Source organism: Hemitrygon akajei, chromosome 6 (assembly GCF_048418815.1).
Source record: "Hemitrygon akajei chromosome 6, sHemAka1.3, whole genome shotgun sequence".
Taxonomy (NCBI): domain Eukaryota; kingdom Metazoa; phylum Chordata; class Chondrichthyes; order Myliobatiformes; family Dasyatidae; genus Hemitrygon; species Hemitrygon akajei.
The window spans coordinates 81,517,141-81,535,162 of record NC_133129.1 but is presented as its reverse complement, the minus strand read 5'-3'; the positions used below and the strand labels follow the sequence as shown (position 1 = coordinate 81,535,162).

The following is an 18,022-nucleotide window of genomic DNA, read 5'->3' as shown; positions in this document are numbered from 1 at the left end:
TGTATTTGCTTCTACCACCATCCCAGGCACCCCACCACTCAATGTAAAAAAAAACTTGCCCCTCACATCTCCTTTGAAATGACCCCCTCTTTGCCTTCAATACATGCCTTCTGGTTTTAGACATTTCAATCCTGGGAAAAAGATACTGTCTGTCTGCTCTATCTATGCCTCTCATAATCTGTTAAACCTCCATTCCTCATAATTTGATAAACCTCCATTAGATCTCCCCTCAGCCTCTGCCACTCCAGAGAAAACAACCCAAGTTTAATCAGCCTCATAATAGCACATGCCCTTTAATCCAGGCAGCATCTTGGTAAATCTCTTCTGCACCCATTCCAGTGCCTAAACCAGAACTGTATGCAGTACTCCAGATGTAGCCTAACTAGAGTTTTATAAAGCTGTAACAGAACTTCCCGAGTTTTGAACTCGATGTCTCGACTAATAAAGGCAGCCATGCTATCTTCCTTTTTAATCATCTTATCAACCTATTACCACTTTCAGGGAGCTATAAACTTGCACCCCAAGGACCCTCTGCTCCTCAGCATTGTTAAAGTTCTTACCCTTAACAGCGTACTGTCTCTTTACACTTGACCTACCAAAGTGCAACACTTCACATTTGATTGCGTTAAATTCCATTTGCCCTTTCTCCGCCCACATCTTCAACTGATCCATATCCCGTTATGTCCTTTGCCAGTTTTCTACACTAACCACAACACCACCAATCTTTGGCAAACTTACCAACCCACCATTTTCATCCAGGTAATTTATATACATAACAAAGAGCAGAGGTCCCTGTACAGATCTCTGGAATACCACTAATACAGTTCTCCAGCTGGAACAAGTCACTTCGACCACTACTTTCCGTCTTCTACAGGCAAGCCAGTTCTGAATTCAAGCAGCCATGTCACCATCGCTCCCATGTAGCTTAATCTTCTGGATAAGCTTCCCATGATGGACATTGTCAAACACCTTACTAAAATCTGTGTAGACAATGCCCGACTGTTGTTATTTTACTAAGATATAACTTGCCCGCACAAAGCAATACTGGCTCTTGTTAGTTTGGCCTTGGTTTTACAAATCCTCATAAATCCTATCCCTTAGAATTCTCTACAGTAACTTCCCTAACACTGACGTGAGACTCACTGGTCTATAGTTTCCAGGATTATCTCTGGTTCCCTTCTTGAGTAATGGAACAACATTAGCTACCTGTCAGTCCTCGGTCCCTCACCTGTGGCTAGAGAGGACATATGGTCAAGGCTTCAGCAATGTATTCACTTGCCTCTCTTAATAACCTGGATTATAGCCCATCAGGCCCTGGGGACTGAGCCACCTGAATGCTCTTTAAGAGACCCAACACAACCTCATGTTTTATTTTGAAATTCCCTAGCATATCAATACACTCATTACCTGATCTTCCTCATCCTCCTTTTTAAATACTGAAATATAGTACTCATTAAAGACCTCACCCACAACGTCTGCATGCAAACAAATTTATCCATTTATCCTTGTGGTCCTACATCTTCTTTTGCCCCCTCCTGGCTTTCCTAATTTCTTCTTGAGTTCTCTCTTGCTCCTGATGTATGTATAGAATACCTTGGTATTCTCTTTAGTCGTACTTGCCAATGACTTTCCGTGGCCCCCTCCTGGCTTTCCTAATTCCTTTCTTGAATTCTTTTATGGTTTTTTAAATAATGCTCAAGACCTCTGTTTGATTCTAGCTTCCTGAGATTTATATGCTTCTCGCTTTTCTTCTTGACTAAATTTATCATCACTTCCGATATTCTAGGTTCTCTTACTTTGCCATCCTTGTCTTTCCTTCTGACTAGAACATGCCTGTCCTGTACTTAGTGCATTTGGTCTTTAAGTACCCTCCACATGTTGGGTGTGGACTTGCCCAAAAACAGCTGTTCCAATTAAGTCTCCCTAGTTCCTGCCTAATGCTCTTGTAATTTGCCCTGCTCCAACTTGATACTCTCCTAGAAGGTCCAAATCTATCCTTATCTATAGCTACCTCAAGACTTAAGGAGTTTTGGTCACTGTTCCCTAACTGCTCACTCACTGAAAGGTCACTCACCTGGGCAGACTCACTACCCGACACTAGATCCAGTGCGGCCCCTCCTCTTGTCGGGCTATCTACATAACAATTTTAAGATACCCTCCTGGATGCACCTAACAAATTCTGCACCATCTAAACATCTTTTATTAAGAAGGTCCTAGATTATATTAAGTAAGTTGAACAAATTAATGTTGTAATGCAGTCTTCAGGGTAGTAAACCCTGAATCTTGTACATTGGAAGACCTGATGTAGATTGGGGGAATGCTTCATCTAACACCTTTGCTCCTCCCACCACAAAAGGTGGAATTTTCTAATGGCCACCCATTTTGATCTTAATTCCTATTTCCATTCCAACATGCCACCTGTGGCCTCCTGTACTGGCATGTTGAAGACACATTCAGGTTGTTGCCAACTTGATAGCAAGAAGACTGATTTTTCTAACTTCTGGTAATTCCCCCCCCCCCACACTTTCACCCTTCTCTCTTTTTTCCCCATTTTATTTTGGCTCCCCTCTTACCTCTTCTCTTCTCACCTGCCCATCACCACCCCCTGTTGCCACTCTTTCCCTTTCTCCCATGGTCAACTATTCCTCTCCTATCAGGTTTCTCCTTCAGGCTTGCACCTTTTTCACCTGTCACCTCCCAGGTTCTCACTTCAACTACCCCCCACACCCATCTTCCCCTCCCTCCATCACCTATCGCCTCCCAGGTTCTCACTTCAACTACCCCCCACACCCATCTTCCCCTCCCTCCATCACCTATCACCTCCCAGGTTCTCACTTCAACTACCCCCCACACCCATCTTCCCCTCCCTCCATCACCTATCACCTCCCAGGTTCTCACTTCAACTACCCCCCACACCCATCTTCCCCTCCCTCCATCACCTATTGCCTCCCAGGTTCTCACTTCAACTACCCCCCACACCCATCTTCCCCTCCCTCCATCACCTATCACCTCCCAGGTTCTCACTTCAACTACCCCCCACACCCATCTTCCCCTCCCTCCATCACCTATCACCTCCCAGGTTCTCACTTCAACTACCCCCCACACCCATCTTCCCCTCCCTCCATCACCTGTCACCTCCCAGGTTCTCACTTCAACTACCCCCCACACCCATCTTCCCCTCCCTCCATCACCTATCGCCTCCCAGGTTCTCACTTCAACTACCCCCCACACCCATCTTCCCCTCCCTCCATCACCTATCGCCTGCCAGCTTAAAGTCCTTCCCCTTCCCCCACCACCTTATTATGGTTTCTTCCTCCTTTCTTTCTAGTTCTGATGAGGGGTCTCGGCCTGAAAAGTCAACTGTTCATTCCTCTTGGTAAATGCTGCCCAGCATGCTGAGTACCGACAGCATTTTGTGCTTGTTGTTCTCGTGAAATAATAGCCTAAACACACACAATTCAAATAAGAATATGGTCATTGTCAGCATTTATTAAAGTCTAACCTTTGATTGGGCCTTAAAAAAAATAGTATTGTATGCACTTAACAATAGTTGACTGGATAATAAGTCACAGCAAGAAAGTCTGGCAGTATTGCTTTGAGCTAGCTCCAAGAGTTGCAGGAGTGGAATTTTTGAAATACCTGATTTATTTTCCTCCTCTTTGTGAGGGGATGTCTGATCTCCTCTTAACACCTTCTCTGAAGAATGTAGTTACGACTAGAAGATTGAGCCTGTGTTTGCCAATGTGCCAATTTTACAGGTCGGAACAGCAGTGTGTTACAACACATTTGATTAAATGTAACCCTATCAAATATTGAGTAAATGAGTGCAGTTATTGTATTCATCCACATGTCTTAAATTGTGCTTTATTTTTTTTTAAACCAATTCTGCTTTCATTGTTCTGGCTATTGGTGATAATAGGTATTGGAGGATGACTTGCAAGAAGCCAGGAATCAAGTGGAAAAGATGCACAATAGATGTAATGACCTGTCATCTCACCTTGGGGATCAACAGACTGAACTAACACTGAAGGGCTCTGAAGTCACTAAACTTAGGCAAGTGATGTTTTGTTAAATATAATGAATTTTACAAGATCAGTTGAATGTGCCAAATAGTGTAATAATGGGTATACTTTCTATTTTGAATTAACAGTAAGGTATAAAATGTAAGATGAATGTTCTTTAATTATAGATTGAGAGCACAGGCTTCCTAACAATAGAAATTATTTTGTAAGTGCACATATTTCAGAGATCAAATATACAGTATACTATTCAAAATACTCAAAATATTAAGGTTGTGTTACATTTTAATTATTGTTGAATTTGACAGAACAGCAGGAACACACAAAAGCCTAGGTTAAAGGTTCAACATGCCCAGACTTTAGTTTTATGTGACAGCATGTAAATCTTTCCTGCATTAAAGCTAAAGGATTAGTACTGCATATTTGAAAAGCTGCTGAGAAATGGAAAACTCAAAAGGGAAAGCCATAATAACTAGGCTCTTTCATTCATTAACGTTTTGTCAGATTGGGTGGGTGCATTAATTTGTATGAAAAAGCTAACATTTCCTGAGAAGTAGCATTATGTAAATGCTAAACCTGTATTCAGATGCAGTGAGATATTTGATCAATTTTATCTGTAGACTTCTATTGCAGTCAAACCATAACTAAAGAATCTTGCTAGATTTCATTGCGTGTTTTCTATAAGAAGGTAATGACAGTGTCAGAAAATACAACTAGAATAGTGGATTGCCAAACGAGGGCATACACCTGTTGATAGTTGGGGCATACAGACAATTCTAATTCTCATTGAACATGGAATATAGCTTTATATGGAACCAACTTTGCCATCCTTTAATGTTGGATCTATTCCAGACATTGAAACATAAATGGAGTTTCATTGATGCTATTAGTGTGCACTTGAAAAACGATATCCTTGACATTCTGCCCCACCTCCACAAGATTACTAGTATTGTTAACCTGGGGAAATAGGTGTGTCTACTACTTACTTGAATGATTTGTGTCAAATTATTGAGGCATGTTAACAGTGTAGTTCCAATAGTACTTTCAATTAGGCATCAAGTTCAAACCTTCAAGGTTCTTCACATTTCCAAATGCATATTGAAATTGGATTCTGACAGCTTTTAGTCTTATTAACATAGTTTTACAGGATAATGGCTTTACTGTTACAAAAATTTTGCCTTAAATTGTATTAAAACAATCATGCTGATAAATAGGTGGTTTTACATCATACTACAACGTGAATCAGGTCACAAGGTTTTTCTATTAATTTTCATGTAAACAAAGGGTGAGTCATGTCATACTGGCATAATTTTGTTTTGCAGCAGATTAGCATTGTGAAGTAGTGAAATTAAAAAAAAATGCTGAAATAGGCTAGCTATGGAATTACTGAAAACTGTTCTGAATGAACTTAGGCTGCTGGAGAAGTGCTCAGTCGTGGAGAAAAATTTCCATCAGTTTTAATGTCACCTCTCTGTTTCTGTATCTTAATGTGCTTAAAACAGATTGAATAAATTGGAGCAAGTAAGAGATTCCCTGGGATATGTTGGATCTCCAAATTATTTTAAATATTTAAATAAGATTAGAAATGATATGCAGTATACAAAACTTGGTAATAAATATGGCAGTGTTATGCAATGAGTTTTTGCAACATAAAAATAAGTTCTCTATGAAAAGATAGTCAACCAGTATGTTGGCAGTCTACCTATACGACATCTGGTTTTACTTGACCATGATAATGTTTTACTGGACTTGATCCAGGGAATCCTGTGTTAATGGGAAAGAATTTTGGAAGTATGTTTCCTTCAAATAGAAACTGTGTCATAGTTGAAGACTGTAATTTCAGTGGTCTGGTTGAAGCATAATTGTATCATTTATCAAGTTCTTCCATGTAAACAAAAGCAATATACAAGGATTTAATTTATCCCTTTCTCCCCATAGAGGAATGCCCTCATTAATCACTTCTTCACCCACTGTCATCTGCACCCAGTTCAGAGAAGATTAGACATAATTTACTTTGGATTAAACATGTTAGTTTTGCCCTGGCATTCTTTATCTTAACGAATATTGCTAAAATTAGTTGTGTAAATATTGTGGTTTGAGAAAGAATACTGTGTTCAAAGTTGCTGCAACATTGACTGAATATTACAACAATGACTGTACCTGGAGAAAAGAGTACTTCATTTTACGTGAATCAGTCTGACTTCCTGAGGTCATGGAAGGTACTAAGGTACTGCAAGCAAGTTCATTTTCCTTTTCGTCTCTAGATGAACCTTTGTAGGTTGATCAAACCAAATATTGGACGATCTTCTAACAGGTATATTTTATTAAGGCTATTTGAAATTGTGTGTATATATGAAAATTTAAAAGCTTGTTCAGTGTGAATACAGAGAGGATTCATACAACTGCAGCAGAATGTAAAACTTTAATTGTACTGCCATCTACAGAAAGTAAGTTGGCTCCAAGCTGATAAATGATGTATATTAACTGTAAGCTGCTTACTTTCACATGACTCATAAACTATGCAGAATATAATTGAGTGTGTGAAATGGTGTGAATAAAGAGATAATTATTATTAATTAGACTATTTAAATATCAGATTTGTGTTGTATTCCTACTTGGTTATTACTTCAGTAAAATCTGAAGTTTGTAGTACTTTGTTTTAATTTTTTTTTCGAGGCAATAAACTACAATGATCTTTTGCCTCAGACATGAAATATTCTGAAGTTTATGCACTCAGTGTTAACAATAGCATTGCTGGACCATATGGAAGATTTATCTTTTTAAAATATTGTCTTGTTTCAATGTATCTTTCTAAATAGCACATGGTTTCTTCACACTAATTAGTGATGTTTGTTTAAATATTAGCACTTAAAATTTATGTTTATTTGACATTTCTATGTTGTGTATTTATATTGGAGGAGATGAAATCTATATGTTCATTTAAAAACTTGCATAGAGAGATGCATATTTTATAGAAATTACTATTGATTTTGTGCTGTGTGGCACTACAGCAGTAATATTGACCAATATACAGTTCGAGTCTTTAATGAATTAAGACATTTTCTCATACTTGAATGTCCATATTCTATGAGCATTTATTAAAATAAAATAAATTAAAAATTAGAGAATTTGTATTCTAAACTAATGATACACCTCTCAGTTTTGAACATGGAGAGTAATTTCTGATGATTAATGGTCTCCTGTGGAAATTTAAAGATGGGAGTGGTGTGGTCATTTTTGAAATACTTAATATACCAAAGCAATAGGGCTCATGAGATACAATCTTTATCTTGGTTACTGGAAGACTCATTGCTTTATGTAGAGATTTTAAATACACTGTCCATCTTGTATTGTTCATTTTTTTGGGTTAAAAGGAGCTTAAGACAGATGTAAAGAGTGCTTCAGGTACTATGTACAAATCCCGATAAATTTAAATTCTAAACCACCACCTCCTATTCCTTGTTCCCAGTTGTGCATTAACCACATGAATCTGGCTAATTCTTTGCTATCTAGAGAATGGTATTTGTTATATCTGGAAACTACTTTTGTGGTATAGTTGTGTGTAAGTAAGTCTCGTAAATAGTTAATGTTATGACATTATCACAAAAGCAAGTGTTAACAGGTGGTTAGTCTGCAATAAAGTAGTTATCCTTGTGAAGCTTCTGATGTCATCCAGACATTAATATTGTTTAGATATACTGTATGAGGACTCCAAGACTGGTTCACACACCGTGACGATGTTCTGCATGTGCTCCACTGTGTTTATTGCTCTTAAGAGGTGGCATTGTAGCGTAGCAGTTAGTATAACACTTACAGTGCCAGTGACACGGGTTCAATTCTTGCCACTCCCTGTAAGGCGTTTATATGTTCTTCCCATGACCATGTGAGTTTCCTGTTAGGTGCTCTGGTTTCTTCCTCATCCCAATGATGTGGCCTAGTAGGTTAATTAGTCAAATGGGTGTAATTGGGTGGTGTGAGTTTATTAGGCTGGAAGTGCCTGTTACTGTGCTATATTTCCACAGAGATGTGAATTCATTTCTGTTATTGTCTCATTTGTAGGAAGATTGTAGGTTTCTCTAATATGAAAAATTCAGTAAGTGTGCTCCTGTTCCTATTGAGAGTTTCTATGTCTTTGGCCTGTTACATATTTGCATACTTAATAAATTCTGCATAATTATTTTTAGCTTCTTCATAACTTATTTGCACCAGACAAAAGAACTTTGTGGTATAAAGCCACAAACTAATGTTGCTGATGGTAAATTTAACAATTTTAAGGGCATTAATTGATACTGGAAGACGACTTTGACTTTTCAATCATCTGCAGTTTAACAGTCAGATGTAAATACTCCTAAAATTTGATCCAGTGGTTTCAAATTTAAGATTACAAGAAGAAAGTCATGTAAAAGGGAAGCCTGCTTGCTGCTATCTTTGACTTTGCCCCATCATTTTTTAATTTGGTAAAGATGTGAGATTAAGATGAAAGAATGTCTGAATAAGATTTGGGTGGAAAGTGTGGCCAAGAGCCATGTTGGAATCTTTCCAGTCATGTTCATTGTGTTGATTAGCAATCTGTGTAGTCACAAGGAAGGAACGTGTGACAACTAGCTCAGAATACTTTTATCAGCTACTCATTTAATGTACTCAGCAGCAGTGGTGATAAACTGCTGTAATATAGACACATTTAATGTGTTCTGGTCGGCTTTTAAAACTTTCAGTTAGATTTCAGTGTGCACTTAAAAGTTTCATGCCCTGGTCATATTTCCTTCCTTGTTTAAACAGTTTTGTTCTTGTTTTTTTTCTGCTTTATGATGGTCAGAAGCAAGTTTGAACAGAAAAGCAACACACACAAAATGCTGGTGGAACGCAGCAGGCCAGGCAGCATCTATAGGGAGAAGCACTGTCGATGTTTCGGGCCGAGACCCTTCGTCAGGACTAACTGAAAAGAAAGATAGTCGAATGGTCTCGGCCCAAAATGTCAACAGTGCTTCTTCCTGTAGATGCTGCCTGGCCAGCTGCGTTCCACCAGCATTTTGTGTGTGTTGCTTGAATTTCCAGCATCTGCAGATTTCCTCGTGTTTGAACAGAAGAGTGTTCTTTGCTATCTGCAGACTTCAGCAGTTGTTTAGAATTGTTTTGATCACTAAGAATTGTTTATTTTTTGATGATTTTAAATTTCTTTTTTCCATTCCTTATGCTTTAATAATGACATTAAATTTTGACATTTCCTCCTTAAGCCAAATAATTTTTTATGTGTGTTATAGTGTTTGCTGCCTCACATCTCCATTTTGCTACTCCTCTGTGGCTGTGTTTGTGTATGTGTGAGAGAGAGTGAGTGAGTGCTTGGGAGGAAGAAAAGGGGCTTGTTTCGCTGTTGGTGTTTTGTTGTTGTGTTGCTCTGCTGAACAATGTAGCCATGCTATGTTGGCCTGGAGTGTGTGGTGACATTTACAGGCTGCCCTCAACACATCCTTGGTTGTATCGGTTAACACAATCAACACATTACACTGTATGTTTCGATGTACATGTGATAAGTAAATGTATCTGAATTTGCTTGGAGGGGTTGGCGATAGAACAAAGTGATTCTTGATGCAAAATGCTAACTGCATTCTCTAATGGTTGTTATTGTATGATGCCTATCACCAGCTTTTAGATTTTCTTTCAGTTATGTTTGGCATTTGCTTTATCATCTGGATACTGTCTATGGTTGATATCCCATGCTGTTGCTCACAGACAAAGAAGAGTTGTGTGTCTTTGTATCTCAAGAGAGTGTAGAGACTGCAGTTCATGCATGTGATCATGTTTATGTTTTCCACTGGAGATTTAAATGTTTTTCCTTACTTCCTAAGTAAAACAGCCAGCATGATCAAAGATGCCATCCACCATGGACATACTCTCTTCTCCCTTCCAATTGGGCAGAAGATTAAGAAGTTTGAAAGCATATATTATCAGGCTGAAGGACAGCCTCTATTTTTGCCAGTGTTATCAGACCCTTGAATGGATCTTGTACATTAAGATGGAATCTTGACCTCTCAATCTCCCTTGTTATGATCCTCCACTTTATTGTTAACCTGCGTTTGACCTTTTTGGTAGTTTTTATACTTTATTTTGCATTGTTATTGTTTTACATTATTCTACATCAATGCACCGTGTAATGATTTGGTCTGCATGAACAGTATGCAAGACAAACTTTTCACTGTATCTTGGTAGATATGATAATAATAAACCAATACCAGTATTTGATGGGAGACAAGACACTCTTAAGATCTTTGGATGGATTTTTAAAATACAAACATACAGATCATCCAATCCATTGGATGGTGTTTGCCATTATTTATGGGTAAATGGTACAAGAAGCATATGTATAGTTAAATGCATAGTTGTGGCATCTTTCTATCTTTTCTCTCACTATTGAAGGGCACAAAATTCACTTACTTTTTTTGGTAGCTCTAAACTAAGCTTGATAAAATTTTATATCTTGTTTACTTTAGTCGAAAAACCCTCCTGATAAGCATTGATTACTGTCAATCAAATTTTCTGGCATTGAGAATTGAATGTAGTGATTGAGGAATTTTGTTCCTTCAGATTTTGAAGATTATTGGAGATTTTTAAAAGTCTCCAAAATTTAAATTAATAATACTTCATTTTATAGAAGCAGAAAATGCTAGACACACTCAGCAGGTTGGGCTCAACTGTCTGGGTGGCACAAATGGTGCAGCTAGTTAAGTCACTAATGTCCAGTGCTAGAGACCTGGAGTCAATCCTGAGTTCAGGTACTGCCCGTGTGGAGTCTGCATGTTGTATTTGTGCCCCCAACAGGTTTTCTCAGGATATTCTGGTTTTTACCCCCTCCTTCCAAAAACACATAGATTAATAGGTTAACTAGAATTGGGGAGGGAGGTGGGAGGAAGTTGAAGAGTATGTGAGAAGAATAAAGAGGGAATTAATGTAGGATTACTGTAAAATGGGTGATATATAGCTGATGTGGGCCTTGTGGTCAGGTGGACCTGTGCAAAGAGAAGCAGTTGTAAGATGCAGGCAAGGGATGGAGGAGAGTAAAGAACAAAGAAAAGGTCTTTAACAAATGGAGGCACTGGGAGAGAGTGGTTGACTTAAGTGATGGTAATGACATTGATTCAAAGAGGGTGATAAATAGAAGTAAATAACAGAAGGCATTTTTTGCAGATATAAACAAAGATAAATATGAATCTATGAGGAGACAACTATATTTTGAAAATATGAGAAAGTAGTTGATCATCAGAAATTCAATTCTGACTAGAAGGATATAATGTGGCTAACTGCAAGGATTTTCCTTAAAGTTGCATTGAGCTTGGCTGGAACAACATAGGAAGCCAAAAATAGCAGTCCTAAGTGGAGTGGAATGAAAAATTAACATGACTGTGCACTTGAATCTTTAGCTTCAGATTTAACTTTTCTGCATGTATATTGAAACATACAAAGAAATGCATCATTTGCATCAACGACTAACACAGTCTAAGGATTCCTCTAGGGGCATTCCACAAGTGATGCCATGCTTCCAGCACCAACACAGCATGCTCACCAATTTACTAATCTTAACAAGATGTCTTTGGAATGTGAGAGGAAGCCAGAGTGGCTGGAGGAAACCCACATGGTCATGGGGCGAATGTATAAAATCCTACAGATAGCAGCGAGAATTAAACCTCGCAATCACTGGTGCTCTAAAGCATTATGCTACCATGCCACTCTTATAAAATGTACAGGGATTGTAGCAAATTGAATGGAAAGGAAGGATGTAATCACCCAGTGCATCAGTTTCTATAGTGCGTATGTCACTGGGTATAAAGTGCTGAAGGTCTCTGCCCACCTGAGCTGCCCCAGTGCCAAAGAGGGGATCAAATGCGTGCCTCCTCATGCGGCCAAATTTGTTCATCAAGGAAAGAGAGGATCAGGTGGCCTAGATCATCAGACAATGTATCTTGGAAGCAGTTCGTTGACGACTGGGATTGCATCTTGGAAGCTACATTGGCAGGACCTGTCTAGAGGAAAACTGATACCCTCACAACCTTTGTGTTCACCTTTGCTAAAGAGTGATTCAGCCCAGTGGAGAAGAAAGAGGATCTTAAACCATCATGGCAACCAAACAGGAAGGAAAAGGAGGTTCGCCACCTGAGAAGTGAGATAAAACCCCTGAATAATTCAAAAACAGTTCACCTGACAAAAAAGTGTCAAAGATCGAACCAGCAAACTGCAGGAACAGCTGCAAAAGCTCAGGAGGGTGGAGCAGCTGCGAAAACAAAGAAGGGAGAAGGAGAATGCAGTTTCTTTAAAAGCCCATTCACATTCACCAGAGGTCTTCTCAGCCAGTGACAATTTTGCACTCCAACCAGTTCAAAGCAGGAGGTGGGAGAATTTCTGCGGGATCCACACAGCGATCCCCTTAGGAATCGGACGAGACTTCAATCCAAAAGTCCGCCAAACAAGAATCCCAGCAGTTGAGCTGAACATGGCAGAACGCACGTGGCAGGAGGTCCAGGATTTCATCAAGAGAGCAAAGTCATCTGCTGCCCAGGACCAAGTGGTATACCCTCCAAGGGTAGAAGATATGCCCCAAACTCCTAAGTTGTGGAAGATAATGAAGAAGATTTACACCAAAGGCTCTTTCCCACCAAGCTGGAAAAAGGCTGAAGGGTACTTCGTTCCCAAGGAAGAAGATTGCTCTGCATCATTGAATTTAGGACAATCTCCGTCCTTAGCGTGGAGTACAAGATCATCTTCTTGGTGCTTGCGAGAAGGCTGAACTCTTACTTAATGGAGAACCACTGTATCAACACATCCATCCTGAAAGGTGGCATCCTGGGTTTTTCTGGGTGCCTTGAACACACCTCAATAATCAGTCAATTTATCTGTGGGGCCAGGTAGAAGAAAGGCAACCCAACAGTTGTCTGGTTAGACCTAGCCAATGTCTACTGATCAATTCCACATATCCTATCCAGGTTGGCCTGGACCTCTATCATATCCTATCAGTAACACAAGACACGATCTACCTAGGAGGATTCAAGCTATGCTTCACTTCAGCCCACTTTACAACCAGGCGGCAAGACTTCCAAAAAGGGATTCCAACTGACTGTACAAATCATCTCCCCCATCTTGTTTGTCATGGGTATGAACCTCTTCATATCAGCAGCAGAAATAACCCGAGGCCTGGTCTTGGAGCCCGGCATCCAACAACATACAATATGGGGGGGGGGGGGGGGCTGGTGGGGTTTATCACAGTAACCATTGTAACTCATGTCTGAGCCAGAGGGGTATCAGAAACCTTGGACATCTTAGCTATCAAGGCAGGGAAGTCTAGATGCATGGTGATCAAAAAGGACAGGATTACTAGTAAGATCAGACTTCAAGTCATTCCATCCATAGAGGACAACCCAGTAAAGTATCTTGGAAAGTGCTTTCAGGCAACAATGATGGACAGTGCCAACATCACTGACACTGTAAAGCAGACTGAAGAGTGGCTGAAGAAGATTGACAAAACTTGACTCCCTAGTAAGTTTAAGACATGGCTCTTCTGACATGATCTTCTATCAAGGCTTTTCTGGCTTTTCACAGTGTATGAATTCCCAATTACTACTGTAGGCAGTGTGAAGAAAGTCAACAAGCACCTGTGGAGGAAGCTGGGGATCCCTTGAAGTTTTTTCTTCAGCGGGGCTTTACATAAGATCAGGTCAGCTACAGTTGCCATTGTCATCGGTAGTGGAGGAGTTCAAGGTGGCAAAGTGTAGAGTCCTGTTGAGGCTGAGGAGCTCTGATGACAAGCTAATTATCCAAGCAGGAGTCAGAACAAAATCGGGCTGAAAGTGGGCCACCAACGTGGCCATAAACCATGCAGTGAGCTCCCTGCAATTGAGAGACATCATTGGCAACCCATGTCTGGGATGGCAATGCCTGAGATGGTATTGGTGGAGATTAAGTAGACTAAGTATTGGTTGGAATGCGTCCTTTGAAAAAAAGGGAATATGAAATTAGTGATATAAATCCTGTTGGAGGTGTAAGATGTTACTGGGGATGATCCAAAGGAGGTGGAGACAGGTGGGATGGAAAGTGATGGTAGGGGAATCCTAAACCTTCTCTGAATGGGGAGGAGAGGGGTTGGGGGGAGCTGTGGAAAAAGGAACAGGCATAGATTTGAATTTGGGGCAACACACACAAAATACTGGAGGAACTCCAGCAAGTTAGACAGCATCTATGGAAAAAAAAAGTACAGTCGATGTTCGGGCTGAAACCCTTCAGCAGGACTGGAGGAAAAAAAGCTGAGGAGTAGATTTGAAAGATGGGGGGAGCGGAGCGTGCCCTACCCCCACCTTTCAAGGACAAGCATCAGGAGGGAGGTAGTGGGGAGGGATGAATGGACAAGGGAGTCGCATAGGGAGAGATCCCTGTGGAAAGCAAAAACTGGGGGAGGGGGAGGGAAAGATGTGTTTGGTGGTGGGATTCAGTTGGAGATGGCGGAAGTTTTGGAGAACTATGTGCTGGATACGGAGGCTGTTGGGGTGGTAGGTGAGGACAAAAGGAACCCTAGCCCTAGTAGGGTGGCGGGAGGATGGGGTAAGAGTTGATGTGCATGTATACTGCGTATGTTAATTCAGAATGGCTTCATTGTTTGTTAAAAGTAAAACTGCTTCTTTGCTAACTGGAGGGGGAGTATTGTCTGGCTCAGCATTCTTGAAGTTGCTTGCAGTCTGTTTGGGTTTATAATTGCTGATAACAGGATTGTATTCCTTTGTTAGCCAATGGGGTTGGATGTCATTTTTTTCTTGTGGGTCTGGGAATGGGGTTTTCGTGGTCTTTTGGGAGAGCGGGGAAGAAGACGCCGAATAAGGTGGACGTGTGCCGCACTGCTCGGTCGATCACCTCGGGTGGTCCCTGGTGCGAGGTCGTGGAGGTTGGAGAAAAGCGAAGGGTGATCAAACGGTTCGATGGTTGAGCTCCAACGATGTGCACTAAATTGACTGAACTCTGATAAGTTTGGCACTTTTAACTTTATTTTCTTTTCCTATATATATATATATATATATACTGTATTGTTAGTAATCACTTAGTTCTAGTAAAATCTTTAAAGTATATTCCATAACTGTATTTGGTGTGAGTTTGATATTGTGTGTACGACACTGCATTAACTTGGGTTTCACAGCACCTGTGTATACGGGAAGAGGTGTTAGCGAATGGCTGGATGTTTCCCCTAGACATATACCAACCAGCCTGTCGCATAAGGGTTACACGTGAAACGGAAGAGATGCAGTTGAGGGTGGCGTTGATGGTGGAGGAAGGGATGCCCTTACTTTATAAAAGGAGGACATCTCCTTTGTTGTAGAATGAAAAGCCTCATCCTGAGAGCAGATGCGGCAGAAACGGAGGAATTGAGAGAAGGGGATGTGTTTTTACAAATAGCAGGGTTCTTTTCCTCCCCCCTCCCACTTTCTGCTTTCCACAGGGATCGCTCCCTATTCGACACTCTTGACCATTCATCCCTCCCTCCTCACTGATCTCCCTCCTGGCACTTATCCTTGCAAGTGGAACATGTGTGTCACTTGCCCCTGCACCACCTCCCTCACTACCATTCAGTGCCCCAAACAATCCTACCAGGTGAGGTGATACTTCACCTGTGAGTCTGTTGTGGTCATATACTGTGTTCGATGCTCCCAGTGTGGCCTCTTGTATATCAGTGAGACCTGACCTGCTCTCTCTCTAGTCATCCTTTTACTCTTAATGTAGCTATAGAATCCCTTGAGATTTTCCTAACCTCCCCAGCCAGGTCCATCTCTCCTGATATCCCTATTAAGAGTATTCATTTTTTACAGTCATCCTCCCAACATCCTAAAACCAATAAATGCTTCCTTATTTTTCATGACTAGAGCCTCAATATGTCTCATCAATAGGTTCCCAAACTTGCCAGGTTTACCCTTCACCCTAACAAAAACTTGCTGCTCCTGGATTCTTGATATCACACTTTTAACAATCTTCTACTTGTCACTTCCCTTCAAACAGTTTCACCCAATCAACCTCTGCTAAATCCTTTTTAATTCTCCCTAAGTTATCCTTGCTGTAGTTGAGTACCCGAACCTGTGCACCTGTCCTACCTTTTTCCTTTGTTCTCTTAAAACTAATAAAATTATTGTCACTGCCTCATTCTCCAAGAGATGGTCCAGTATTGTATCCTACCAAGTATGACCCTCTATATTATTGATTCAGAAAACTTTTGCTGAGCAGATTTTACAAATTTTTACTGTACACACTCTTAACACTATGTGGCCTAATGAATGCCACTTATTCTTACACTAGTACAATCCTATTATTCTTAGAACTATGAGCAATTTCTCTACATACCTCCAACTCAAGCTCTTACTGACTGTTGGGGTGTTTATAATATAGCTTCACTGTAGACTCCCTCCCCTTTTTTTTGAAGTTGTACTCGTATGGCTTCACTGGACAATCCCCCAAAAATGTAATTTCCAAGTATTGCTGTTGTATCCTCCCTTATCAAAAAGGCAACACCACCTCCTTGGTTACCTGCATTTCTGTCAATCTTGTAGCATCCTGGAATATTGAGCAGCAAGTCCTGCCCTTCTCTCAGCCATGTTTCTGTTGTGGCTATAACATCATAGTCCTCAGAATGAATCCACGCTCAACCTCGTCTGCCTTGCCTGTTAAACCTTAAACTTTGAAATAAATGCAGTTTAAGTAAATATTCCTTTCCTTGTTTTTACTGTGTCCCTTGCTATACTGATTAGTAGACCTGCTCTTAATGAATGCTGCTTTATCCCAGGACTTCCTCTTGATCAGAGTCCCACTGTGTGTCAATCTAGTTTAAAACCCCTCATGTAAAACCAATGAATTTCCCTGCAAGGATACTGGGCACTCTCTGGTTCAAGTGCAATCCATCTCTCTTACTTTATTTGTTTTCCCCTCTTTCTTTCCAATCTCTTTTTACCCCCATTCTTTCAGAATCTGCATCTAATTGAAATCAACTCATTGGATTCTGGTTGTTAATAAAGAAATCGATTTGCATTCCCTGTAAACTCGGATCCATGATACTTATTTTTTTTCCACTGCAATGTTACCAACTTTCACTTTTAGCAAGATCCTGTAGGAAGGAATTTAAAAGTCTAAAGTTTATTGTCAGACCAATCCAGACAAAATCTGGATCGGTATGACAAATACTCAGCAAAAAGATAGAACTCCAACTATAAAACAGAAGTTAGTAGTTTGTACCCTGAATGTTAACTTCTGAAAAGGCAAGTTGTTGCTGAAGTTTTGAAGATGGTATTTCAAAGGTAATAATTATATCTTAATTATTGTCAATTTTTATCAACAACTATTGTTGTTTGTTAAAATTACCTATTAATGTTGAAAGTTTATTTTGATTAAAATTAATGGGATCCTAAAAGGAACAATTCCAAACCAAGTAAAATCTAAAGTTTCTGAGCATGTAATAATGAATTTCCTGTTCAGCCAATGAAATGAATTGTGAGCAATTGCTTTGAAGTTTATGAAAAAAAAAGTTTGCCCTCCAATCTGGGTGATGTGACATCAAGACTTGTAATAGAGTTCTCATTTGGCCATCAACAACTTTAGCAATTGTGCTTCTACAGATGGCAGTAAACTTATTTATATATAATTCATAAATTTATCACACAGGAAGGAGTTACTGGACTTGCAGGGCTTGTACAAAGAAAGCATTGAGCATGCAGCCCAACAAGCTGAACTCATCCAGCAGCTGCAGACATTCAATTTGGAAACCCAGAAGATGCTAAGGAATCAGGAGGATGCTCATGCTTTAGAGATTAAGACTTACCAAAAGGTTAGTGGTAAAGTTCTTGTAAGAAAATACAATTTGTGTAGGTTGCAAAAAAAATGTTACTTTTGGAAACCAGATGGCATTTTCATGTTTGCTTTTCAATTGCATCTTTGTAGACAGATCACTTGCTAACTTTTGATGGCATTGTTAACCTTCGGCAATGTTATTTGCT

General features: G+C 40.0%; 1 protein-coding gene across 6 annotated transcripts in view; it reads left to right on the top strand.

Annotated features, from left to right (window-relative positions):
* Window positions 1-18,022, top strand: part of cntln (centlein, centrosomal protein) — a 540,355-nt gene that overhangs the window by 124,380 nt on the left and 397,953 nt on the right. For all 6 annotated transcript variants that reach the window (XM_073048674.1, XM_073048672.1, XM_073048671.1 and 3 more), the window contains 2 exons: window positions 3,920-4,053; window positions 17,691-17,853. In XM_073048674.1, coding sequence (XP_072904775.1) covers window positions 3,920-4,053; window positions 17,691-17,853 — 297 coding nt within the window. The remainder of the gene's footprint in view (window positions 1-3,919; window positions 4,054-17,690; window positions 17,854-18,022) is intronic.